The following is a 27813-nucleotide window of genomic DNA, read 5'->3' as shown; positions in this document are numbered from 1 at the left end:
ACACACAAGAACAAAAAAGGTAAACTTAAAATGTGTTTTCTTGGTGAAAGAAGGGTGTCTATTTTTTCATTTTATGTATTATATATATGTATGCCATCAGCAGTGGAGCTTATTTTTAATTAAATCTAGTAACCTCTCATTATGCTCTGGCAAACTTGGCTGTTCTCATATCCAATAAGGTGCATATGCAAGTTGTTTCCAACCTTAATATTCCCTTTGAAGGTGCCTCAGATTATCCTCCATTTACTCACTGAATGTGTCATTTGTGATAAACTTCCGCACCATTACAACAACTTTAAGCAGTACTACGTAGAAAGAATGAATGTCTGACCCAGAGGGCTTCGAAGCATAAACACTGTAATTGGGAGATTCTTCTTCAAGGTCTTATGATCCTTGCCTTAGGACAGCCAACGTTTAATGGTTAGAGTATTATACATGACAAACACACTCAGTCTGTTTGTGTAGCACAGGGTAGGGGAACCTCACACCTGTGTGAGAAAGAACACAAAGCTGATTCATGATGGGTCAAACCCAGTGTTGTGCCATCTAGATGTACGTCATTCAGCAAGCATCAGCTCGGTTTCTGTCATGGCAGGTATTAGTCCCTGGTCCGTACTAAAATAGCTTAAGCAATGTTTGTGTCAGGAGAAGAGACAAATAACATGTAATAACGTGGTTACTGTGGAGAGGCATTTTTTTTCCGAGTACTAATAACATATAATGAAGAATTTTCATACTTAAATCAATCTTGCTCAGCTGTTTTCATTATTATTTTCCAATACTGAATCTCCATTATTCACTGTGTCGGTTTTAAAGAAGTATTTACTTCAATGCTTAAGGGGTTTGTTCTTTTTCTTTTCTATGTTCAAATTGCTTCTCAGTTGAATAGGCAGTTTAGACTTGAACATTTGTGTCATCACTGCGACATTTCAGATACCCTAAAAAAAAACATCACATGGATCAGCTTTATGTTAAACGGTACAAGAGAATCCAGGAAATTGGCTGAATAGCCTGAAGACACCGGAACACCGGCATCAAAATGTCAAAAGTCGAATACGAGTAAATGGAACAAATGGGCCAGACAAGGCATCATCTAATGCACATGTGTCAAAATGGCGGCCCGGGGGCCAAATCTGGCCCGCCGCATCATTTTGTTCGGCCCAGGAAAGTAAATCATGAGTGTCGACTTTCTGTTTTAGGATCAAATTCAAAGTATAGATGTATATTAAATTTCCTGATATTCCCCCTTTGAAATCAATAATTGTAATTTTTTAATCCATTTTTTTCTGTGTTTTTAGTTCAAAAATCATTTTGTAAAATCTATAAATATATAAAAAAGCTAAAAGAAACATTGTTTTAGATCTATAAAAAAAATGAATATTCAGGGCTTTTAATCCAGTTCTTTTAATCCATTTGTTTAAAAAAATCTTAATATTTTACCTAAAATGGTCCGGCCCACGTGAAATCAAGTTGACGTTAAAGCGGCCCGCGAACCAACCCGAGTCTGACACCCTTGCTCTAATGCATTCATATTGTCAGGCAACAAACCATCCATCACAACTTCCTCATCAAGATGTTTTGCAACGGCTCATGCACATTCTTTTATTTCTTCTAGCTTTTCTGAGTTTAATCCTCGTGAGTGTAGAGGACAGGTCAGCAAACTCAATGTTTTCAAACCTGCCTTTTGTCTGGTGTAATCTTTTGGGTTTTTCCCACTCTTGTGCGATTCACTAATGCAGGTCTGAACACTGCCATTGTACTTGGGCACAAACCAAAACAACTCATGCTGTGACCCTTGGGTGGCCTTTTGTCTTTCTCAAATTGGTTATTTGTGGTGAGAACGTCATCAGACTTCAATCCAAACCTTCTGTGAGGATGAATCAGCAAGTTTGAGCTAAATGGTTCTTTTGGTCAGAGTGACCTTGCAGGCACAAAAGCTGATAAAAATTAGAAGTTAGCTGCTATTCACAGAACTGTAAAGTGTAACCTCCAAACTAAAATTATTCTATAGAGAACCCGAGGTTCTGGAGCCGAATGAGGCTCTTTAGCGAAACCCTAGTGGCTCGTTGGAGCTTTTTCCAAAATGTTTGAAAATGGAAAATGGGGGAGAGAAATATATTTTTTGTTTTAAATTGATTTCTGTAGGGGCGGTCCGGCGGATTGAGTGGTTAGCACATTAGCCTCACAGCTCTGGGGTCCTGGGTTCAAATCCAGGTCATGTCCATCTGTGTGGAGTTTGCATGTTTTCCCCGGGCCTGCGTGGGTTTCCTCCGGGTACTCCGGTTTCCTCCCACATTCCAAAGACATGCATGGTAGGCTGATTGGACACTCTAAATTGCCACTATGTATGAGTGTGAGCGTGAATGGTTGTCCGTTTCCTCGTGCCCTGCGATCGGCTGGCCACTGATTCAGGGGGTACTCGGACGTTTGGTCGAAAGACGTTTGGTCCCCAGACGTTTGGTCCCCGGACGTTTGGTCGACCGGACGTTTGGTAGAACGGACGTTTGGTAGAACGGACGTTTGGTAGAACGGACGTTTGGTAGAACGGACGTTTGGTAGAACGGACGTTTGGTAGAACGGACGTTTGGTAGAACGGGTTCGCGAGTCCCGAGGTTTGAGTCACGAGACTTTAATTTGTTTAACCCTAACCCTATTCACTCAATGTTAAATAATAGTCATTAAATCCCTATTCACCCAATGTTAAAATCTATCAATTGCATGCAAACCCATTCTACCAAACGTCCGTTCTACCAAACGTCCGTTCTACCAAACGTCCGTTCTACCAAACGTCCGTTCTACCAAACGTCCGTTCTACCAAACGTCCGTTCTACCAAACGTCCGGTCGACCAAACGTCCGGGGACCAAACGTCCGGGGACCAAATGTCCGGGGACCAAACGTCTTTCGACGAAACGTCCGGTCACGGATTCAGGGTGTCCCCCGCCTTTGGCCCGAAGTCAGCTGGTATTGGCTCCAGCACCTCCTGCGACCCTACTGAGGATAAAGGGGTTCAGAAAATGAATGAATGAATGGTGTCTGTAGGAGGACAAAAAATGACACAAACATTCTTAACGTTTTTCAATTCTGTAAGAATGTGTAGAATAAATATTAAATTTCAACATTTCTGTCAACGAAGATTTGCGTTATAGCCTGCGACACACGTTTCTAACAGCAAGGCGGGATGCTAGGCAGGTAGGTGGCTGTTGTAAATAAACCGACTCTGTGATGGGCCATGGATCCCAAGGGGGAAAGAGAAAAATAACTGAGAAAAATTGAGGTTTGCATTTGCATTCATTGCCAATACAGAATAATTGCCTGAATGTTCGCTTTGTAGCGAGATTTTGTCAAATAACAAAAAGAGTCATTTAAAAAAGACATTTCCCGGTAAGGCATACTACATTTGCAGCCGAGTACCCAGTTGGAAAAAAGAGAACAAGTGTGATTGCATTAATTCTGGAGAAATTAAAAAAGCGCAAAAATAGATTTACTAATAAGTGGATTGCACCTCCAAAAGTTTTGTAGCAACCCGAGACATAATTTAGCGTGGAAAACTGTTTACAGATGGCAAAGGGCGTGTCCGGACATTTGGTCGCCGGACATTTTGTCGCCGGACGTTTGGTCACCGGATGTTTGGTCGACAGGCGTTTGGTCACCGGACGTTTGGTCGCCGGACATTTGGGTCCGGTCGACCAAACGTCCGGCGACCAAACGTCCGGCGACCAAACGTCCGGCGACCAAACGTCCGGCGACCAAACGTCCGGCGACCAAACGTCCGGCGACCAAACGTCCGGCGACCAAACGTCCGGCGACCAAACGTCCGGCGACCAAACGTCCGGCGACCAAACGTCCGCCGACCAAACGTCCGCCGACCAAACGTCCGGCGACCAAACGTCTGCCGACCAAACGTCCGAGTACCAAACAAGGTAAAACAACATGGTCTACGCATCAATCAAAGCCAACAATGGCCCTGAGCAGTTTCACTGAGCGGACGTGTGAGTGTATAAGAGTGTGTATGTACATGAGTTGTGCCTTTAGGAAGGGACGTCAGTCAGGGTCTTAACAAGTTCTCCAACAAAACACAATAAAAGTACGGGAAATTTGGAGCTTTTCTTTAGCCCAATAATTAATAGGGCATTAAGTATGACAAAATAATAATTCCCAGTTTGTATTTAGGGAATTTGAGCAACAATTTTAAATGGTAATTATCAATAACCTTCCGGGCGACCAAATGTCCGGCGACCAAACATCCGGCGACCAAACGTCCGGCGACCAAACGTCCGGCGACCAAACGTCCGAGTACCGGCAAAGGGGCATGTTGTCCACGTTCCATTTTGTTGTGGTTTTGTCGAATCCTAAAAATAAATGACATCAAAAATCACATTTCTTTATTGCATTTCTTTAAGTTCATCACACCAATAGCAAAAAAGCACATAGTTCATTAATATTGTAATGAAGTTAAACTTGAGGCGGCATCGTACAATAGAGTTGTCAGGGAGTGCGTCATTCTCTACAGAATGCACTGCAGGGAAAATAAACATTTAATTTTGAATGCTCATGATGTATTTGTAGCCAACTTGGTAAATTTGATACTGGGCTAAAAAAAATACATAGAGCATGTGCTGCCTTCATTATAAGGCTTATATAAGTAGTATTTTAATATTTTGGCGCCTTCAGACATAATTGTTTTTTGTTTTTTTCATCCAATATGGCTCTTTCAACATTTTGGCTTGATGACCCCTGTTATAGCCTATTAGTCCGCCAGCTTAATACTAATATTACAACATCTATGTTGTGGAAGCAAAACCCTCCAACCAATAGCTCTAACACATCTGGTGAGGTAACAAATGTAGACAAATTACAATAAATTTGGATGTGAAAAGTTTCATGATGATCCGATGGATAAATTCATTGGACAATGATACAATCAGTGGTGTGCTAACAGGGCCTTCAAGGCCTTTTCTGCTGGCCTAAGAAATATATGAATGACGATCTGACTGATGTTAATTATATTTTGTCCATGAATACTTATTAAATAATTCCAAATTGTCTGTTTGCTTCCTTTCATTGCTTTTCCCCATGGCTGCACTGCTTCCAGATGTGTTTTCATATTGAAGCATTTAACCAATCACATTTCAGCCATTATTTGTTGCCAGTGTCAGAAATCTGCCTCAAGGCCTTCACAATCAGTTCTGCAGGCTCTGCTGCATTAAACAAGTGTCGATAAAACTGTTGTTTTAACCAATCAGAATTCGATTTGGTGACACCAAGGCCTTCTCGCAGGCGTAGGGATACGTCATTGCCTACTCGCAGGCGTAGGGATAATTCATCGCTTTCACCAACTATGATTGGCTAGTGATAGAGTGGACTAGCCAGAGCTACCAAACTGTATCGGACAACTCCAAAACAAGCAAGCCTGTCACAACCGGGAACGAACATTTTCAGCACTAAATCGAATAAAAACGTTTGCCAGAAATACGACAGGATAGGCTCGACTTTCAGCATTAGCTTCAATGGCGATAGAAAAGGAGGAAAGAAAGGAGGATGGATATTGTGTACAGGTAAAAAGGATTTTTGGTGAGTAAAATATGGCTATATTCCTAAATAATATTTCAATTGTATGAGGTTATTATTGATTATTTTTTATGTGTCACAGCCAGTGTTCCCTCTAAGCTGCGCGCGTGCGCAATTGCGCACTACTCTCGTCTTCTCTGCGCAGCAGCAATCATATGGCGCGCAGTAAAAAAAAAAATAGGATTTTTTTTATTTTTATTTTTTTTTTATTTATTTTTTATTTTTATTTTTTTTACCCCTTTCCCCATGATGGCGCCGTTCAAGCGGCAGGCAGTGGCAGTAGCTCTCTCCACTTATGTTTTTCGTGTTTTACAGCATGTTTTACATGAAAAATTAGAGGGAACATTGACATGCACCTGCTTGTGGCAGGTGTGATACTGGTGTGCCCATAGCGAGCAATGATGATGTCGTGACCGGATGATTCGCCTAAAGACGTTTCGCCGACGGACGTTTGACAGACGGACAGGTCGCCGAATGGACGTTCCGCCAAACGTCCGTCGGCGAAACGTCTTTAGGCGAATCATCCGAGTACCGATGATGTCGCTCACACTGGTACTCGGTGCGCTCAGGGAGGTTGACTTTCTGCTCAGACCAACGAAAAATTAGAGGGAACATTGGTCACAGCTGTAGCTGCAGTAGAGGTTTTATAGCCATAAATTAGTTTTTGCTGAAGGCGTCACTAGAAAATGCACGGACCGTCACTGGATACAATATATACCAATATTAAAATTTTCATCACAATATGATTTATTCGTCGATATAATAAAATAATATGATTTACCGAATAAAATTAGTTCCATTTCACCTAACTTAAGATATTTTTACATTTACGTGAAACTCATTTTTACCAAATAACATAGAAGATGACAAAAACCTCATTTGCATTTTGATCAATTTCCTATCTGACATCATATATTGGTTTTATGAAATTATGAATCTTAATTTGAAAACAGGGCAGCCCGGTGTAGTGAGTGGTTGCGCGTCAGCCTCACAGCTCTGGGGTCCTGGGTTCAAATCCAGGTCATGTCCATCTGTGTGGAGTTTGCATGTTTTCCCCGGGCCTGCGTGGGTTTCCTCCGGGTACTCCGGTTTCCTCCCACATTCCAAAAACATGAATGGTAGGCTGATTGGACATGGGTATGAGTGTGAGCGTGGCCTGCGATTGGCTGGCCACCGATTCAAGGTGTCCACCGCCTCTGGCCCAGAGACGAGCTGGGATTGTCTCCAGCACCCCCCGCAACCCTAATGAGGATAAAGGAGTTCAGAAAACGAGATGAGATTAATTTTAAAACAGATTAGAGTAAGTGTTTTTTTTCAATGTTATGTTGCAGACTAAAAATACACAATGAAAAACACTCAAAAGCTATTATTGTTTTACCACTTCCAATATTGTCATTTTTAAATGACAGATTGCCTGAAAGCCTTTTTAATTAATTCAGTCAACTTGTATATATTATGGAAGTTGATGAAAACCTCTTTGAAAATTCCTCTGCCCTTTAGAGCCAGTGGTCTTTCAAAAGCCCCTGCATTGCTTGTCAAGTTTTGGCACTCATCATCTCATTTCCCAGACCCATCATCTCGCCTCATGACATCATTGTTCATAGAGTGAGTAGAACATTGACATCAAACTCAGGCTGGTTTTTCCTCTCATGAGTTGTTTTCAGGCAGCCTGTGAGAGAACCTTCTCAGGTTACCACATGTTAATTGGAATAAAGTTCTCACTGCTATAAGCAGTTGGCACACATGCTCATGGCATTTTATCCACCCCGCCCATTGGAATTAATGATTGCGCAGACATGTAGGATTTCTGAATCAGAATATTTTCACCTTTCAGAGCAGCGTGGCATGGGTTGTTGTTCTTCTGGCTACACCCACTGGGCTGGTATTTAAGTTGGAGTCCCCCGCCATCCTTTCATCATTCAGCTTAGAAGCACAAGACCCCAGCCTTCTGCAACAGGAAAAAAATACAACTAGGTGGACGGCAATTCACAAAGAACCATGTCTGGAGAAACATCAGCAACTTTCTCTCTTCTTCTGATTATAATCTCATCGGTAAGTTTTTACTCAACCATACAACCATACAGCATCATTTGTTTTCAGATGAATTATATTTTACACATTTAGTCATTATATATATATATATATATATATATATATATATATATATATATATATATATATATATATATATATATATATCCGTGTATATTATTTGACTGCTAAAAGCACCTTATTTAAATATGATTTTTGGGTTATACGAAAGTGAAAAATGTTATTTAGGAATTTTCCATCATTATGACTGCAGTGGAAATACTGTTGAAGCAAAACATTGTATACACTACCGCAAATTTAGTATTTTGTCGCCCTCTTGCGGCATTCATTATTGAGTAAAGAGCTAAATATACTGTACTCAGTACAGTATAGTGTAGTGTAATACATAGTCTTAATACAATATATAGTAATACAAATACAAATATTTTTTTTAAGTGCAACAAACATATTTATGGGTTGTGATTTACTTAGACTTTAAGTTATTTTGAGTTTGAAATGCATAAATAGATTTCTGCACTTTAAAGCTACAGAATTGGGTATACATTGACAGTGTAATAGAATACCGAGCAATAACTAAATAAACATTTTCTTCCAAAAATTTTATATGTGAGCGTTTTTGTTTTAAAATCTATTACCTTATTTGTTCTTAGTTTTCAGTTAGATAAAGTGCTTTTGTATACCAAGAGCAGAAATGAAAGATTTGCCTTTAATTGTATTGTGTCTATATAATGTGAGTTAAAAAAAAAAATCCTTACCACAGACAAAAAATTATAACATTTTCAAATGAACAGTAATAAAATTATCCATGTACCTAAAAATCGTTTTATTTTCCGTTCCATGAAACTACTGACATGTAGGTCTACTTGCAGCTTATGATTTTGCATCTGGTAATAACTTAAGCTTCTTTACAAATGTTTTTTCTGCAGACAATGGCCCAGGAGTGCTCACAGCCCTGCGCCTGCCCTGCAGACCCCCCTCTCTGCCCAGTGGGCACCAGCTTGGTGCTTGATGGCTGTGGTTGCTGTAAAGTTTGTGCCAGGCAATCAGGAGAGCCTTGCAACCTTCTCGAGCCCTGCGACCACCACAAGGAGCTCTACTGTGACTACGCACTGCTGAGCGACACTGACACTGGCATCTGCATGGGTAAAATATTGCCCACACCATGTAGTATATTACTTTTAAGTCTGGGTAACTATTCAAATAGTTCCGGCAATTAAAAAGTATTGAATTGAATTGAATGCTTTTATTCTCATTATACATGTATAATGAGATTTAAAGCTTTCACCACATAGTGCACAAATAACAACAACAAACAGACAAATAAATAATCAATAAATAATAAATAAATAAATAATTCGTCCAAGTGAGGTCAGCAGAGCGAGAGCGAGAGTCTATAGACGCAACAACAAACAAACAAACATATATAATCAATATATAGTAATGATAAATAAATTATCACCAAATAGTAATAGATAAATAAGTGGTCAACATAATAAATAAGTAGTATAAGTAGTAGTATTAAGACTCGATTAGGTCCTAGGTGCAGAACTCGAGTTGCGTAGGATGACAACTCTTTTGGTAAGAAACTGTCTTTGCGTCTGTTAAAAAGTCATATATAAAGTAAGGTTACATTGATGAAAACACACAGTGATGAAAAATACAATTTTAAAAACATTGTAATTAGTTAACTGCAATCAATACTAAGAAATAAAACAATTATATAACATCATTAAACTGAATTGTGTCTTCACAAAAGTAACTAAAACATGATGAACACCTAACCAACAAAACGTAAACTGAAATTAATCCTTAAAAAAAAAAAAAAACTAATTAAAACTAGCAAATCCTCTCTTCAATAATTAAACCATAAGGAATGAGATAAAAACATTCTAAACTAAAAAAATGTTATAACCGCCTTTTACAAAAAATAATAATAAAAAATTTGGATGAACATAACCCATTTTAACCCAAGAGAAGTTTTAGATTTTTGCAATGTTTTCAGAACATTTACATAAAATGGAAAACCTCTTGATATCAAGAAAAAACATTTCAGGCTGTCCTCAAATGAGGACAGTGGATTAAGGACATTTTCAATAAGGCTGTTCTTTGCACAGGTACGAGGCATTTAAAAAAAACGCCAAGGAGAATTCACTTGAATCTTTTAGTGGGTCGGGTCAGTGTTGTCCTGCATCTCACAATTGCTTATTTTGGCCGTGTCATTGTCCTTTTGCGTTCATGCTCCGTGTTCGCCTCTATTGCTAACATGCTAAAAACACGTTTCCTCGTCATCCTCTTCTTCTCTAGTCTGTAACTAGCGTTCATCTCGCAACAACCCCCATTCTCTGTGGTGGACGGGTGGTGTAATTACAGTTTACATTTATCGATTTTTTATCCAAAGTTTTTAATATTATCATTGAAAAAAATTATTTATCCATAATTATCATTATCGTTTTATCGCCCAGCTGTAATTTATATATTTGTTTACAGCTCAAGAAGGTCAGCCATGTGACTTGGGTGGCGCCATCTACCACAGCGGAGAATCTTTCCAACCGAGCTGTAAACACCAATGTGTGTGTATGAATGGGCAGATTGGATGCGTGCCCACATGTCCCAGTAACGTCAGGTTGCCATCTCCGGATTGCCCGTACCCTCGCCGCATCCACATTCCAGGAAAGTGCTGTGAAGAGTGGGTGTGTGATCAAACTCCCCAGGACCACCTCTATGAGTCAGTGATGGGCGGTAAGTACAATTTTTGTCACATTTTACACACTATGCATTCACACATTGTAATAACACATTATTAAAGCATACAAATTGTCCGATGTAAAGACTTATTTTAAGATTCTGCACAGAAGTAAATCCTGATATTTTCTCTTCACAGGGGGCTCTCAGATTCATCCACTGCCTTCTTCAAAACCCATCCCAGCATTCAGAGAGATGCCCATTCATGCGCTGGAACCAGAGAACCCCAGAGATAACTGCATAGTCCAGACGACAGAGTGGAGCGAGTGCTCAGCCAGTTGTGGCATGGGGGTGTCATCCCGCATCACTAATGACAACCAGCGCTGTCAACTGGAAAGACAGACTAGGGTCTGTTTGATTCGACCCTGCGACAGCCAGCAAGAGAAAGAAATTAAGGTTCGTTAACATCTTGCTTGTTTTGTGAATTGGTTGGGGTATAATTGTAAGCAGACTAGGCAATGTGTGCGTTATCACGTCTGCCCTCATGGTGTCTAAATTAGGGGTGTCAAACAAATTATTTTTTTCTAATCAGGTTAATCAGTGGCGGAACAAATGTGATGAGTATCAACTGACCCATTCAGTTGAGCAGCAGGCGTATGGGCAATGTTCCCTCTAAGCTGCGCGCGTGCGCAATTGCGCACTACTCTCGTCTTCTCTGCGCACAGCAAATCATATGGAGCGCACAAAATAAAATCCCATTTTTTTTCCTTTTTGTTTATTTATTTATTTATTTTTTTTAGCTGTGAGGCCAACGCGCGAACCACTCATTCATAGATATTAATCATTACATTTTATTATTACTAAATCATTTATGTGTAGTAGACGTACACCTTCTACTGGTGTGTGCCCATAGCGAGCAATGATGATGTTGCTCACACCGGTACTCAGTGTGCTCAGGGATGTTGTCTTTCTGCCCAGACAAACAAAAAAATAGAGGGAACATTGGCTGTCAATCAAATTATTTTTTTCTAATCAGTTCAGTCAGTGGCGGAACAAATGTGATAAGTATCAACAGACCCATTCAGTTGAGCAGCAGAGCAAAGGCGTACGGGGTATTTTTGGGGGGACATTTTCATTTATCACAACTAATAACACAATTTGAAGTAACTTTAAAAAACAATTTATTCTCAACGTAATACTCAAATACCAAAACACCCCCTCACAAATCAACAACCACATTAATGAAATATATTACTTCACTTTTGTACATGATAGTACTCAACCATTCATTTTCCACTTATCCTCACAAGGGTCTTTGGGGGGTGCTGGAGCCTGTCACAGACAACTATGGGCACTAGGCGGGCAACCTGAATTGGTGGCCAGCCAATCGCAGGGCACAAGGAGATAGACAGCCATTAATGCTCAGCTTCGTACCTAGAGGCAATTTAGATTGCTCAACCAGCATACCAAGCATGTTTTTGGGATGTGGGAGCAAAGCGGAGTTCCAGTAGAAAACGCACGCAATTTCGAGGAGAACATTCAAACTCCACACAGGAAGGATTTGGGTTTGAATCCTCAATCTCAGAACTTTGTGGGCCGACAGGTTTCCATGTGATAAAATAGAAAACATATTATTTAGTAAAAAATACAACAGAAAAAATATATGGCAGGATCAAACATATTTGCTGACATTAGTGTAGCCCAGGGGTGGGCAAACTTTTTGACTTGCGGGCCAGAATGGATACTAAAATTTGACAGAAGGGCCGGGCCAGGAGCATTTGGACATGCAATGTAATTAATCAAACCTGGGTATTGAAATGTAAGAAAAAAGACAGAATTGAAGGTGAAAAATTATTTTCAAATTTACTTTCAACATTAAGAACATATTATTATTCAACGAAAGAAAGCAGTCTTTAAATTGAGAGTGATGAGCGGCATGTTAATTAAGATACTGTACAGCTGCTGTGCGTACATGTGCAAGTTGCTATTTTTAACACAGTAGAGAAACTCACATTTCAGTGGGAACTGTGTTGTTGTTCTCCAAGTTACACTCCAACAAAGGTCTAGACTAGTGCGTTATCTATCGGGGAAACTAGGGTATTGCAGGGCAAAGGGAAATGAATGAGGTCATTGATTTTTACTATAATTTGAAAAGCCTAATGGGCCATATATGGCCCGCGGGCCGTAGTTTAGCCTGCAGAAGTTGTATTTCCGGGGATAGCCAACTAACACCATGATATTTTCACCCACAGCGGGGCAAGAAATGTGTGCGGACACCGAAGGCCCAACAAGAGATGCGATTCGAATTGTCAGGCTGTACAAGCACCAGGCTCTACAAACCAAAGTTTTGCGGCGTTTGCACAGACAACCGATGCTGCACGCCTCACACCACCACCACAGCTGAGGTTGAGTTTCGCTGTCCAGAGGGTGACGTGTTTAGGAAAAAAATTATGTTCATCAAGACATGCTCCTGCCACTTTGACTGTCCACGAGACAATGACATCTTCCTGGCTTCCAACAAACGAAGGATGATCGGTGACTATGACCACAACATGTGATATTGAGAAGGCATTTTCTAGTAAATACATCTCTGACCACTACACAGAATCCATATTCAATTAATCGAAAGAAAGCCTACAGTAATTTGTAATGTGTTGCTGTATGGCAGGGGTCGGGAACCTTTTTGACAAAGAGAGCCACAAACAATTCATATTTTCCAATGTTATTCCTTGGGAGCCATACTACGAATTTAAAAGTCAAAATACATGCATGTAAACGAGTGCCTTTTCAATTATTTTTTGTAATTTCACCACTATTAAAGTGGAAAAAACTGAATATTTTTTAAAGATTCTTATGCTGTTGCTAATCAGTGAGAGGATGCATTCCTTAAGAGTCTACTGCAAAAAAATGAATATTAAAGCAGTTCTAGATGTAATATCTCAGTTCTGTCACCAGCAATTTCCATATTTTAGCTCACAGGTTAGCAAAGAGCCAGATGCACCCATCAAAAGAGCCACATGTGGCTCCCGAGCCATAGGTTCCCTACCACTGCTGTATGGTATCATAGATGATCACTGCATCTACAACAGGATTATACAGACAATTTGGCTCATCAAGGGACAGATTTTAAACCATTGTCTCTTTAGGAATACAACTGCATCTCCATTTTACAATGTCTCCTTGAGTCTCACAATGTACACAGGGCATGTGGTTATTGAAAAAAAAACATCATTTGCTGTTGTAGTTAGTATATTTGGCCCAAATGAAAAATATACAGGTTAGAATCATTTGTAAAAACCTAACTACAACTAGTCACTGATGGTGTTGTGGTACATTTTCCCGACTTTACGCAGGTTTTGTGGGTTTTGCTCCCACTCAGTGACAGTGTGAATGTGAATGTGGATGGCTGCCTGTCTCCATGTGATTGAATTGTGACCAATTCAGGGTGCAGTTGCCTTTTGCTAAAAGTGACTACAATCTCTGAATAGGATTAGAAAGTGAATGGACTGATACAAATGAGTGATAATAGACCATATAGCTAAATGTATTGTTTTACATTTTTTCCCAGTTTAAAAATGATTTACAAACAGGGCTACATTCTGGCCTCATACAGACAAGTCGGTGCACAAGTGTGTATTGATGTGCCCAACTAATAATTGTAATTGACAAAAAGCCACAACAATGTGGAGATGCTGAAAGACTTCGGGGTATCTCATACACAAGCCCCCAATGTGTAGTTTAATGAAAAAGAAAACGATGACGTTGTCAGGATTCTATGGACTCTTTTTGTCTATGATAAAACATATTTGTATCTTGCATCCTGAATGGTCCAAAGACGCACTTGTAGCACGACTAAGTGATTGCTGATGAAGGCAATTATCCAATGTATTTAAAAAAAAAAATCCATAAGACGAGTTTTGGCAGCCAGTAAATACATAACTTTTGTGAATGCTTTGAGACTGTGTACAGTTTTGTACTATAATTTATATTTAACGCTGACTGTATATTGTATATTATATTGTTTAAGTTTTTCCACTGTAACCACCTGACTAAGATACTGAGTTCTTGTCTTTTGCACTTTTGTCTCCTTTTTCCTTCAATAAACAAAGTATATTTTTATAGATATGGTGTTGCCATTCATGGAGGTAAACTTGTAGCTACAAGGGTGAATCCAGAATTGGAAGGCATTTTATGTCTCGTGCTTCAGATTTTAAATCATCCACTTACAAAATTAAAATATATGCAGTTTCTGAGTTGGCGGCCTGGCGACTCGAGTGGTTAGGATGTCGCCCTCACAGCTATGGGGTCCTGGGTTGAAATCCAGGTCGGTCCACCTGTGTGGAGTTTGCATGTTATCCTCGGGCCTGTGTGGGTTTTCTCCGGGTACTCCAGTTTCCTCCCACATTCCAAAAACATGCATGGTAGGCTGATTGGACACTCTAAATTGCCCCTATGTATGGGTGTGAGTGTGCATGGTTGTCCGTCTCCTTGTGCCCTGCGATTGGCTGGCAACCGATTCAGGGTGTCCCCCGCCTCTGGCCTGGAGCGTGTGCGGTCGATTGGTCGCCGGTCTTTTGGTCGTCGGACGTTTGGTCGCGGACGCTTGGTCGCCTGGACCCAAACAACCGGCGACCAAAAGACCGGCGACCAAAAGACCGGCGACCAAAAGACCGACGACCAAAAGACCGGCGACAAAACAAAGTAAAACAACACGGTCTACGCATCAATAAAAGCCAAAAATGGCCATGAGCAGTTTCACTGAGCCGACGTGTGAGTGTATAAGAGTTTGTATGTACATGCGTTGTCCCTTTAAGAAGCTACGTCAGTCAGGGTCTTAACAAGTTCTCCAACAAAAAACAATAAAAGTCCGGGAAATTTGGAGCTTTTCTTTAGCCTAATAATTAATATGGCATTAAGTATGACTAAATAATAATTCACAGTTTGTATTTAGGGAATTTGAGCAACGATTTAAATGGTAATTATCAATAACCTTCCGGGCGGCCAAAAGACCGGCGACCAATCGACCGTGTACCGGCCTGGAGACAGCTGGGATTGGCTCCAGTACCCCTCGTGACCCTAATGAGGATAAAGCGGTTCAGAAAATGAGATGAGGTTGTCTACACCTTAGAACGTTCTATTGGGTGGCTTTTGAGTTTCACATCTGTGAGCTATATTAACAGTATACAACTCTGTTACTTTAATCATGCCATAAATGTGCAACATCATATACTCATTTAATTAAAAATGTACATTTGCACTGTAAGATGATGTATGAAAGCTTCTCTTTCAAGAATTTAAATTCCAAATGTCCTGTAAATTTAAAACCAGCCATATATTTCAATATATATATTGATGGCCTGGATGTATAATTGAAATCACATGGGAGGCGTTAAAGTGGTTGGGGAAAATGATGGAAAACTAGAAAATAATCAGTTTCAATAACCAACTATTTGTACTTTATTACTTCCCACCACTGCTGCACTATCTTGCTATCCCAGCTCCAACCACCATTCTCTTATTGTGTGCACGAGGAGATTTTGGTGCATAAAAGCTGCTGGATGTTGCTGCTGTATGTGCTCTCTTTGCTGCAGTGCGATCACCTCATCTGCCCTGCCTGCTCCATCCCGAATGACACAGAACCAGCTCAGAGCTCCATCTTGCATGCTCTTCCGTCTCCAGCTCAGCATCAGGACTATTTGCTGCACATCCTAACCATGGACTGTGAACTTAAACCTGGCATTGTCCTAAATGCTGCAAACAAGATGGCAGAGATAAACTTTTAGGATAGTTGGTGTGTATTTTGAAGGCTTTACTCATTTCCGTTGTTCATGTGAGCTTGATGCAGCAGTGTGGGAGCTGCGGTGACCACTCCCACGCATAATCTCAGTGCGTGGACGTGGGGTCCTCTTGGTGATGTGATGACGGCCGGCAAGATCCGGCTTTTATAGCCGACAAGCAGAAATGTATGCTGCTGAGTGGATGAGAAATAACATTCCTACTGCAGAAGAAGAGGATCAATTTTAAAGGTATGCAAACTATCCCCTAACAAATATTTTTTAAACTGCAGCATAACTGCAATAATGTTGGTTCACTTATTCATTAATTTTTAAAATTATAATTTTTGGATTTTGGTTCCCTCCCCTTCAGCAAGTTTTTAAAGAAAATCATACGAGGTAAAAGTTTATTTTGGAGCACAAGCATATGGACACTTAAATATGTTTAATTTATTCATTCATTCATTTTTTGAACCGCTTTATCCTAACTAGAGTCGCGGCCTCGCGGGGGGCGCTGGAGCCTATCCTAGCTGACTTCGGGCCAGAGGCGGGGGGCACCCTGGTGGCCAGCCAATCACAGGGCACGAGGAGACGGGCAATCATTCACTCTCATACTCATACCTAGGGGAAACTTAGAGTGTCCAATCAGCCTACCATGCATGTTTTTTTTAATGTGGGAGGAAATCGGAGTACCCAGAGAAAACCCACACAGGTTCTGGATTTGAACCCAGGACCCCAGAGCTGCGAGGCTGACGTGCTAACCACTCAAGTCACCGGTAGTTCAGTATTTATTAAAAAATCTTTAATTTTAGATTGACTGTATGGCTGCATAGTAAACATTGTACTGTATATTTTTGGAAACAGGCGGCCCGGTTAGTGTGTCTGCCTCACAGCTCTGGGGTCCTGGGTTCAAATCCAGGTCATGTCCATCTGTGTGAAGTTTGCATGTTCTCCCTGGGCCTGCGTGGGTTTCCTCCCACATTCCAAAAACATGCATGGTAGGCTTATTGGACACTCTAAATTGCCCCTAGGTATGGGTGAGTGCGCATGGTTGTCCGTCTCCTTGTGCCCTGCGATTGGCTGGCCAGGAGACGGCTGGGATTTGTTCATAATATTGCTCAATCCTTTCAGATTGCATGGATTCCAAATTCTGCACTACAGCACTGCTAGGTGGAGTACAGCGTGTACATAACCCTGCACCACGGCTAATAAATGTCTAAAGTCATGTTCTTCTGTGAGGAGCCCACAGAATTAAAGCTTCTCTGGCTCACACATTGTGGCCGGCAAAACTCTCTGCTATGTTTCACCCCAGAATCCCACATAGTTAACAATCTCTGAAAAGAATTGGAGAGTACATGATAAATCATAGATTGGAAATTATTATAAAAAAACATTTAGAAACGTAACTTTAATCGAGGTATTAAGAGGCACTATAAATGTCTCTCTAACATAAGTCTTATTGTGATACTCTACAACAGGGGTCGGGAACCTTTTTGACAGAGAGAGCCATAAACAATTCATCTTTTCAAATATTATTCCTTGAGAGCCATACTCAGAATTTAACATACATGAAAAATGTGCGCCTTTTTTAAAACGAATTTCACCCCTTTGAAAGTACAAAAACTCCCTGAATTCTTTTGCCAACATTGTTACGCTGTTGCTAATCACTATGCATAAAGAGTCGTCTAATTAAAAGAATAATGATTAAAGTGGCGCTAGATGTAGCGTCAATGCCACAGACTTGATGCTCCTATTGGTGCATTCAGAACTCCATATATTAACTGACAGGTTATCTGGGAGCCATATGCACCAACCAAAAGAGCCACATAAGGCTCCCGAGCCGTAGGTTGCCTACCCCTGCTCTAAAATCTAGATCAGTGTTTCTTAACTTGGGTTCGGTGAGTCGGTCTCATAGGTTGGGTGGAGCCTCTGCTGCGGAGGTCAAGACACATCGACTCATTATGTCTATTCAGGATAACATCACTGGCTGGAGATGATCACGTGACTTGGCTTGGCCAATCACTGCTGCAGGGAATGTATATATCTTGAATTTGAAGAAAAAAAATGTTACACTAAAGCAGTGGCGGTCAGTGCATTTTCTCGTAGCGCCTTCAACGGGTAAAATCCACTTCCTAGCAGCATTTAATGATTAAATACAAATACTGGAGCTTTTCAGACATTACAACCGGGCCGGGGGTGTGGGGTGATTTTCCCGGGAAAAGAAAGCGATGGACGTCAATGGAAAAACGGCAACAATTGCACTAAAATGGGGTAAAATCCCCTTCTTCGCAGCATTTAGTGATTAAATACAAACACTGGAGCTTTGCAGATATCAGAACCGGGCCCACAATTGAAATATTATTTAGCAATATAGCCATATTTTTCTCAAAAATCCTTTTTAACTGTACACAATATCCATCCTCCTTTCTTTCTTCCTTCTTTTCTATCGCCATCGAAGCTAATCCTGAAGGTCGAGCCTGTCCTGTCGTATTTCTGGCATAGTCCGTCTTGAAAATGGCTTTAAATCAACACAACAATATATTTGCTTGTGCAGCTCGCTACAGATACAGTTTGGTAGCTCTGGCTAATCACTAGCCAATCATAGTTGGTGAAAGCGATGACGTATCCCTACGCCTGCGACAAGGCATTGTGGTGTTGCCAACTCGAAATCTGATTGGTTAAAGCAACAGTCTTATCGACACTTGTTTAATGCAGCAGAGCCTGCAGAACTAATTGTGAAGGCCTTGAGGCAGATTTCTGACCCTGGCAACAAATAATGGCTGAAATGTAATTGGTTAAATGCTTCAATATAAAAACAGGAAGCTGGAAGCAGTGCAACCAGGGGGATAAGCAATGAAAGGAAGCTAACAGACAATTTGGAATTATTTAATAAGTATTGATGGACAAAATATAATATATGATTCAGATATTTCTTAGGCCAGCAGAGAAGGCCTTGAAGGCCCTGACAGACCGTCACTGCACTAAAGTAGGGTTCATTGACTGCGGATATGAAACTGGTGGGGTTTGGTATCTCCAAAAAGGTTAAGAACCACTGCTTTAGATGAACGAATTGGCTTCATTGGAAGTGATAGAAGTTCAATTAACTTGAATTTAAGAATACTATTCACTCGCTGCCAGGTCTCCCAGTTAAAAAAGATTAGATATCTACTAGTGACAATTTAAATTCACAACAGAAGGATTAAAAGAGCCAACCATTGGACATCTCTCAATCTCAAAAGTACTAAATGAGTTAATTTTGTTATATTCTATGTTAATTAACACATCCTGTTCCCATTGAAAGAAAGTGTGCACGCTTCAGCCATCTTATTATTTTACTTCCCCTCTCAAAATGATTCAAAACATCCTGTTATATCTATTTTAGGGCAGTATTATCCTGGGCAAAATATTTGAAATAATTTGTCTCGGTCTATTTTTTTACACCCATAAGACTTTATTTCCACTGAATGTTTAATAATAGAGGGGACAATGTTGTGTTGTTTAAATTCACAGTGGAAGGTGAAGATTGGTATCTTGAACTGAACACAAGTCTTTTAAAATTCACTTGAGGTTTTCATTTCCAGGACTTGACCCCAGTGAGACAGCATTGACTCTGTCACTCATTGTACTGAACTACAGGGATTTCTCAGCACTTGTCTGCCCTGTCAAAATCAAATTCAGCGTATGGATTTCTGCCTCATTTTGGTTCTCAATGAATGCAGGTTTCTCTACTCACATTGAAACTTTTGGGTTGGGGAGTAGCATTTTGTTCACAGTTAAATCAGACTGTGTCATGAGAATTCAAAATCCTAATGGTAACTCACCTATTCACAATTAATAAAATTGTTCGCTACATCTACTGGAACCACCAGAGAAATGAATGACTTTAACTGTTGTATTTTTATTTAGTTCATCACAATATAATAGTTTCGGCACGTGCTAATATAATTTGAATGAAACAGGAAGGCTAAAAATGTACTGATAGAATCTGATAACATTTTTGTTTTTGTCTTTCCATCTCCACTTTGTCAAACACTGGATCTGACTGCCAATGATGACATCTAAAATCCTCCCACTGGCTAAATGGTAAGTAAAAGAAGCAGAGTTAAAAAATTAAATACTACTTTTTTTTTTAAGTATCCCGTATTTTTCGGACTATAAGTCGCACCAGCCATGTAATGCACAATAAAGAGAAGATATATATATATAGGTCAGTATATATGCGGGTGGACTAACGTAAAATTTAATGACAAGGTTTTTAATACATTCATTTTCTGAACTGCTTATCCTGACAAGGACTGCGGGGGTGCTGGAACCTATCCCAGTTAACTATGGTAACCAGACGGGGGACACCCTGAATCGGTGGCCAGCCAATCACAGGGCACAAGGAGAGGCACAATCATTCACACCCATACCTAGGGGCAATTTGGAGTGTTCACCCATCCTACCCTACATGTTTTTGAGAAATTGGAAGAAAGTGGAATACCCGGAGAAAACCCATGCAAGCACGGGGAGAAAACATGCAAACTCCACACAGTGAGTACCGGGGATCAAACCTTCTCCCATAGAACTATGAGGCCGACCCGCTAACCACTCATCTGCCGGGCTGCCAAATGACAAGGTACTTCACAAATAAACCCTTAAACACAAAGAAGCTGGCAAAAGTGACAACACAACAAAACTAACTTGCTTGGGAAAACATGAAAGGACATGAAGTACACGAACATAACCACACAAACACGGTTCTGACCATCCTGTGTGGAGTTTGTATGTTCTCCCCATGCCTGCATTGGTTTTCTCCAGGTACACTGATTCCCTCCTGTATCCCAAAAACATGCATAGTAGGCTGGTTGACCACTCTAGGTATGAGTGTGAGCATGGATGGTTGTTCGTCCTTGTGCCCTGTCATTGGTTGGCGACCAATTCAGGGTGTCCCCCATATGCACCCCCTCGACACTTGTGAGGTTGAGTGCTACGGAAAATGAAGACATACTCCCATACATGGACTAAACAGCCAATCCAAGACCTTCCCAGAGAGGTGGTCTCAGTCCACTTCCAACCAGACCAAAGCGGTTGTTCGTCCTTGTGCCCTGTCATTGGTTGGCGACCAATTCAGGGTGTCCCCCATAGCACCCCCTCGACACTTGTGAGGTTGAGTGCTACGGAAAATGAAGACATACTTCCACACATGGACTAAACAGCCAATCCAAGACCTTCCCAGAGAGGTGGTCTCAGTCCACTTCCAACCAGACCAAAGCGGAGCTCGCACGTAATAGGCTTCCATGGCCAAAGGCCTTATTTTGTTTGGTTAGCTGTGCATTGGCAAACATGTATTAGGGTTCGACATGGAGCGATTGGATTGGATTGGATAACTTTATTCATCCTGTATTCGGGAAATTTCATTGTGACAGTAGCAAGAAAAGGCGTAGTTATAAGTTAGACAGTACAGTCGCAAAGGCCACAGAACAACAAAGCAAAAGCAAAAGTACAAAGCAAATCAAAGTAAATGGAAACTGGAAAATGGAAACAAAAAATGTAAAAACACAGGAAGTCTTCCACAAGATGGGGAACTTCTGCAGAGTGTGACCGAGGTAGAGAATATGCAGAGTCACTCTTCCAAGCTTATCCGCACAGTTCCTCAGTAGGCTGGAGCTGAAGACAACAGTGGCAGAGTAGGGGACCTCGACTCCGTTGCTGGTAAGCGCCGACAGCTCTTCCATCTTATCCCACGATGGAATGGAATGAGGAGACGTAAGGTCTACTATTGATCCTTCCCAATGATCAAGCCCGAGACAACCAGAGCTAACAAGAAAGAATTATGAGTCCTAAGATACAGTTGAATTAGCAGAACAAATGAGCACTGTGTTGAGAAGCAGCTGCAAAGATTAGGCATTCAAATATAAGTGTGTGGGCGGCCTGGTGGATGAGGGGTTAGAGCAGGGGTCGGGAACCTTTTTGACGAAGAGAGCCATAAACAATTCATATTTTCGAATGTTATTCCTTTTGAGCCATACTACGAATTTATAAGTCAAAATACATACAGGTAAACGAGTGCCTTTTCAATTTTCTTTTGTAATTTCACCACTTTTAAAGTGAAAAAAACTTAATATTTTTTCAAAGATTCTTATGCTGTTGCTAATCAATGAGAGATGTAATATCTCAGTTCTGTCACCAGCAATTTCCATATTTTAGCTCACAGGTTAGCAAAGAGCCAGATGCACCCATCAAAAGAGCCACATGTGGCTCCCGAGCCATAGGTTCCCTACCCCTGGGTTAGAGCGTCGACCTCACAGTGGGGGACCTGGGTTCAAATCCAGGTCGGTCCACCTGTGTGGAGTTTGCAAGTTCTCTGCGGGCCTGCGTGGGTTTTCTCTGGGTACTCCAGTTTGCTCCCACATTCCAAAGACATGCATTGCAGGCTGATTGAACACTCTAAATTGCCCCCTAGTTATGAGTGTGAGCATGAATGGTTGTTTGTCTCCTTGTGCCCTGAGATTGGCTGGCCACCAATTCAGGGTGTCCCCCACCTCGTGCCTGAAGGGAGCTGGAATAGGCTCCGGCACCCCCTGCGACCCTAGTGAGGATAAAGCCGTTCAGAAAATGAGAGAGAGAAAATAAGTGTGAATACATGCATGATTTGAGTTACAATACAAACAAGATACATGATCAGTGTGAGGAAAGTCAAAAAGGTTATAGACTAGTGAAACCTTAAATTTGAATAATAATGAAATACATTGCTGATAAGTATTGTTTTTCAAGTGCTTGTATCACTCAAATCTCCACCTCATTAATTCAGGTTTGAGTCAAGTAAATTTAAAAAATCACTTCTACACATGCAAAAATAATGTAAAGACTGACAGTTATTGACCAATCAGCTCTGCTAATGAGGTGTCCCTTTTTCAAGGAGTTGGCAACCCCAGTTCAATTTATTTTTATAATGTAGTTACTTTTTTGAGCAGAAAAATACTGCGTACACTTACTGCATCACAGGATAGTTTTCTCAGTGTTTATGCAAAGTTGTGTTGCAATGCAGTTTTCAGTATACCATGTTGTGTGAAATACAACCAGACGGTGGCAGCAAAAATCGATACAGATGTAGCACAAAACAGGAGGTCTATTTACACCGGTTATATTGGTCAAATTACATCTTGTTGATCCACTATCGACAAAGAGTACATTGTTTTCTTCAAACTGTTCTTGAATCAAAATTATTACTCCTTAGGGCTCCATTATTAAGGGCATAAACACAAATAACTGTGAGCAGTTTAAATATATTTTGTAAATGATTAAAGGAAATGGGCATCTTGTGTCAGGTTTATGTTAAAAGTCAAATCTCTATATATTTACTGAAACTGGGTTAAGAATCACTGCTATGAAAACAGTGTGTTGGCATGCATAAGTGAAATAAATATTCTAGAATTAGAATGACAAATACACTTGTTTTAAACAAAATTAGATGAGCCCTGGATTGAGAGTCTTGACCTTTGCTTCTGTTAACATATTTTAACAAAATTTACCAATATCACATAGTCAGGATTAGCAAGAAATAAATTATATACCGTATAGAAAATCCCCCCACATTAAAAAAAAAAAAAAAAAAAAAATCAAAAATCAAAATCAAAAGCCTTTATTGTCATCATACACAACTGCGTATAACGAAATTGGTGGTGCTATTCCACAAAATATGTTTTCCCAGTATAAAAAAAACATAAATAGTAATATAAAAGTATAAAAAGTCACATCCTGGCTAGGTAAATTCTAAAATATTGCACAATCTAAAATATTGCACATTGTTATTGCACGCCCCGAAGTTATTGCACAGAAGGGATTGTGTGTCGTGCTAACGCAAGTTCAGAGTCCTGATGGCTGTGGGAAATAAGCAGTCCTTAAGTCTATTTGTCCGTGCTTTGTGAGACCTATAGCGTCTGCCAGAGGGCAGCAGCTGGAACAGGTTGTGACCAGGGTGGTATTGGTCCCTGACAATGTTCCCGGCTCTGCTGAGGTAGCGAGGGCTGGCAATGTCATCCAGTGAGGGCAGAGAGCAGCCGATGATCTTCTGGGCAGTGTTAATCACTCTCTGCATGGCCTGGAAAAATTTGGAACGATTCCTCATTTTGTCAATAACAGTCAAGAGACCCATTAAGAAAAAAAAAGTTAGCTAACTGATCAATCTCACAGACTTCAATGGTTAATTATGGTGAACTTGTTCATGTTGAACTATTACTTTTCAATATTGATTCATTTTCTCTGTAAATTAACATGTTTTCCCGAATTATTAAAATATATAGTATATCAACCCCTAAAAGGGCAAGCGATTCATTCATTTTCTGAACCACTTATCCTCACAGGGGTCTTGGGGGGTGCTGGAGCCTATCCCAGCTGACTTCGGCCACAGGGTGGGCGACACCCTGAATTGGAGGCCAGGCATTTCAGGGTAAGAGGAGACGGACAACCATCCATGCTCACACTTATAACACAGGGCAATTTAGAGTGTTCAACCAGCCTCCCACGCATGTTTTTGGAGGTGGGAGGAAACCGGAGTACCCAGAGAAAACACATGCAACAACATACAAACTCCACACAGGAAGATCGATCTGGGATCAAACCCAGTACACCAGGTCTCTAAAGCCGAGGCTTTTACCACTCAGCCGCCAGGCCGCCGGGCAAGTTGACTATGTCAGGTATTTTTTAAAATTGAAAAAATAGATTAACCTCCTGAAGACCTTGTGTCTAGGTACGTAAACATGTAGTTATCACACTTTGAGTTATGTAGGCAGCCACCTAATAGTGTAGCGCAAGGGTGTCAAACTTCGCGGGCTGCATTAATGTCAACTCAATTTCATCACCATTTTAGATATACCGTAATTACTCGAATATAACGCGCACTCGAAAATAACACGCAGGTAATTTTGGGCCAAAAAAATCTGGAAAAACGCAGTACTCGAATATAGTGCGCACCTAAAATTTCCCGCTGACGAAAATCAGAAATCTTACCTTTTTTTCTTCGTTTCACGATTGTTTTGTTCAAAACCGGATAGAGAAATCTTCAGGTACGAGCGTGTCGAGTGTCGTGCAGCTGGTGGAGTTATGCGTTTGAATTTTAGGGCAATAGATGATACACAGAGTGGACAAACATATCATGTAGACATGTTATGTTGCAATACCTTTTAGATTTCCTTGAACATTGACTACATTTCAATTGACAATACCATGTTTTAATTCAAATATCTATTGTCATTCTCAAACAAGAAAAGGAACATACAAATTGAATAAATAAATGATTTGAAGATATGCACAATGGAAAAGACTATCACATGTAACAAGGGAATGTACTGCCCCTCGCTGGACATATTTCTAAATACAAGTACGTACTACACTACAATGTAGTATTCTACTTTCCAGCTTATTAATGCAGGATTGTGATGTTTGTGAGGCTTGACGATCTTTAATATGCGTGTATTTTGAATTCAAAGTTGGAAATTGCACAATGTCCGTGCGTCAAAGTGAGTTTGACAATGCTTTTTTCGATCGAAAATTTGTAATTTATTTTAGTTATTGATTATAACACGCACCCCCAACTATTGGAATTAATTATATAGCAAAAATATGCGTGTTATATTCGAGTAATTACGGTAATATTTATATATATATTTTTAAAATCGGTTTAAAAGAACTGAATGAAAAGCCCTAAATATTGAGGTTTTTTTTTTAGATCTAAATCATTTTTTATTTGAGTTTTTTGTTATTAAGGAGTTTCAAAAGGAAGCCAAATCTTTTTTTAATTATGTTGCATATTAAAGTGGAAAACAAAAAATATTTTTATATATTTATGTTTAGATTTTAGAAAATGCTTCTTTAACTAAAAACAAAAAAAAAGATTAAAAAATGCAATTTTTGATTTAAAAAGGGGAAAATCAGAATACATAATATACATCACCATTTTAGATCTAATATATAGATTTCTTTTTTAAAATCAGTTTAAAAGAACTGGATGAAAAGCCCTAAATATTCAGTTTTTTTCGATCTAAAACAATGTTTATTTGAGTTTTTTTTCTTAGTAAGGAAAACGTCTTTTAATCATTTGTTTTTCCATTTCAAAAGGAAACCAGATCTTGTATTTAATTATGTTCCTTATTAAAGTGGAAAACAGAAAATATTTTTATATATTTATCTTTAGATTTTACAAAATGCTTGTTGAACTAAAAACAAAAGAAAAAAATGGATTTAAAAAATTACAATTATTGATTCAAAAAGGGGAAAATCAGGAAACATAATATACGTCACCATTTTAGAGCTAATATTTAAATGTTTTTTTAAAATCGGTTCAAAAGAACCGAATGAAAATCCCTAAATATTCAGGTTTTAAAAAAATCTAAAACAATGTTTATTTTAGTTTTTATTCTTAGTAGGGAAAACGTCTTTTAATCATTTGTTTTTCATTTCAAAAGGAAACCAAATATTTTCTTTTAATTATGTTACATATTAAAGTGTAAAACAGAAAATATTGTTATATATTTATGTTTAGATTTTACAAAATGCTTTTTGAACTAAAAACAAAAGAAACATTGGATTAAAAAATTGCAATTATTGATTTCAAAAGGGGAAAATCAGGAAATATAATAAACATCTATAATCTTTATTTGAATTTGACCCTAAAACAGAAAGTCGGCACTCATGATTTACATTCTCGGGCCGTACAAAATGATGCGGCTGGCCAAATTTGGCCCCTGGGCCGTCACTTTGACACCTGTGGTGCAACCGACAACATAAGATTTTGACTATTAAAAATATTTAACATTTGTTTTATACAGCTTCCTTAGTATGCTAAAAATAAATCAATAAAAAAGGTCATTGTCATTGTCATTCCCAGAGTAGTTTATGCAACATAATCCCATTTTTTTTTCAATTACCATCATGGGCTTTTTGAACAAGCCAAATATTAATCACTCCCAGACCTACTAAATTTAGAACCATAATCATCTTTAATTTACCTCATACAGAAAATCTCACAATATTTGGAATATTGTGCGAAAGTGAATGATTTTGTGTTATTATAACATTTCACCAATTTTAATATTTGGTCATTTTCACCTCCAAATTCTGAGAAATCTCTTGTGAACGCGTTCTTGAGTGAAAGGTAGCGCTTAAATGTTGAAGGGAGGCCTTTTCCCAGCATCCCCCAAAGGGAGCCGTGAAGCTTGCTACTGTCACTTCACCTCGACAGACAGCCTGCCCCGGCACCTGCTCCTCATACTAGGAGGAGGGGAAGCTGCTATGATGGTGAACGGAGGAGGGAGACGGTGTGGGGCCAAGGGTGGCCTTTTGTGCAAGTGATGGGGGAGGAGTGTATTAATGTCTAAGGAAAGCAAACTGTACAGCGTGCTGATCCAAGGAGCGTTGTCCTGAAAATTCTGCTCCCCAGACAAAAGCGTCCAAACTGGATTAGATATGCCAATTACTAGCAGACTGCTGCATGAGTTTGAAGCCACTTTGTATATTATGTACTGTTGCCATATTTGCTTGGTTGGTCACCTTTGTGCTGAATAAGTGTACTAGTAGTGTTTTTTTTTGTCTTTAGTCATGGTGACGATGCTGAATTCAGGCTTTGAGCTGTATAGCAATCGTGTTGTATTTGAATTGTATTGAATTTGTCTTGTGGCCCTATATGATTACAAAATATTGTTTTTTTTTCTTTCTTTCTTTCTTTCTTTCTTTCTTTCTTTCTTTCTTTCTTTTTTC

The 27813-nt window shown here is 39.8% G+C and overlaps 2 protein-coding genes across 3 annotated transcripts in view; both read left to right on the top strand.

The window, feature by feature from the left end:
* The window catches only part of ccn2b (cellular communication network factor 2b), a 54856-nt gene extending 40430 nt beyond the window's left edge, over positions 1-14426 (top strand). Inside the window, exons 1-6 of one of the 2 annotated variants that reach the window (XM_077591143.1) lie at positions 6369-7174; positions 7404-7621; positions 8548-8764; positions 10109-10360; positions 10503-10759; positions 12556-14426. In XM_077591143.1, coding sequence (XP_077447269.1) covers positions 7568-7621; positions 8548-8764; positions 10109-10360; positions 10503-10759; positions 12556-12861 — 1086 coding nt within the window. In that variant the 5' untranslated portion in view covers positions 6369-7174; positions 7404-7567 and the 3' untranslated portion in view covers positions 12862-14426. Of the gene's footprint in view, positions 1-6368; positions 7175-7403; positions 7622-8547; positions 8765-10108; positions 10361-10502; positions 10760-12555 lie in introns of those variants that run through there. The other variant, XM_077591144.1, reaches the window with a different exon arrangement.
* Positions 14427-19237: 4811 nt separating this feature from the next.
* The window catches only part of epb41a (erythrocyte membrane protein band 4.1a), a 69676-nt gene continuing 61100 nt past the window's right edge, over positions 19238-27813 (top strand). Inside the window, exon 1 of the mRNA XM_077590088.1 lies at positions 19238-20160. The gene's annotated coding sequence lies outside the window, so the exon portion shown is untranslated. The remainder of the gene's footprint in view (positions 20161-27813) is intronic.

Source organism: Stigmatopora argus, chromosome 21, assembly GCF_051989625.1.
Source record: "Stigmatopora argus isolate UIUO_Sarg chromosome 21, RoL_Sarg_1.0, whole genome shotgun sequence".
NCBI classification, from domain to species: domain Eukaryota; kingdom Metazoa; phylum Chordata; class Actinopteri; order Syngnathiformes; family Syngnathidae; genus Stigmatopora; species Stigmatopora argus.
Note: the sequence above shows the minus strand (reverse complement) of the source record. Positions and strands in the feature narration are given on the sequence as shown.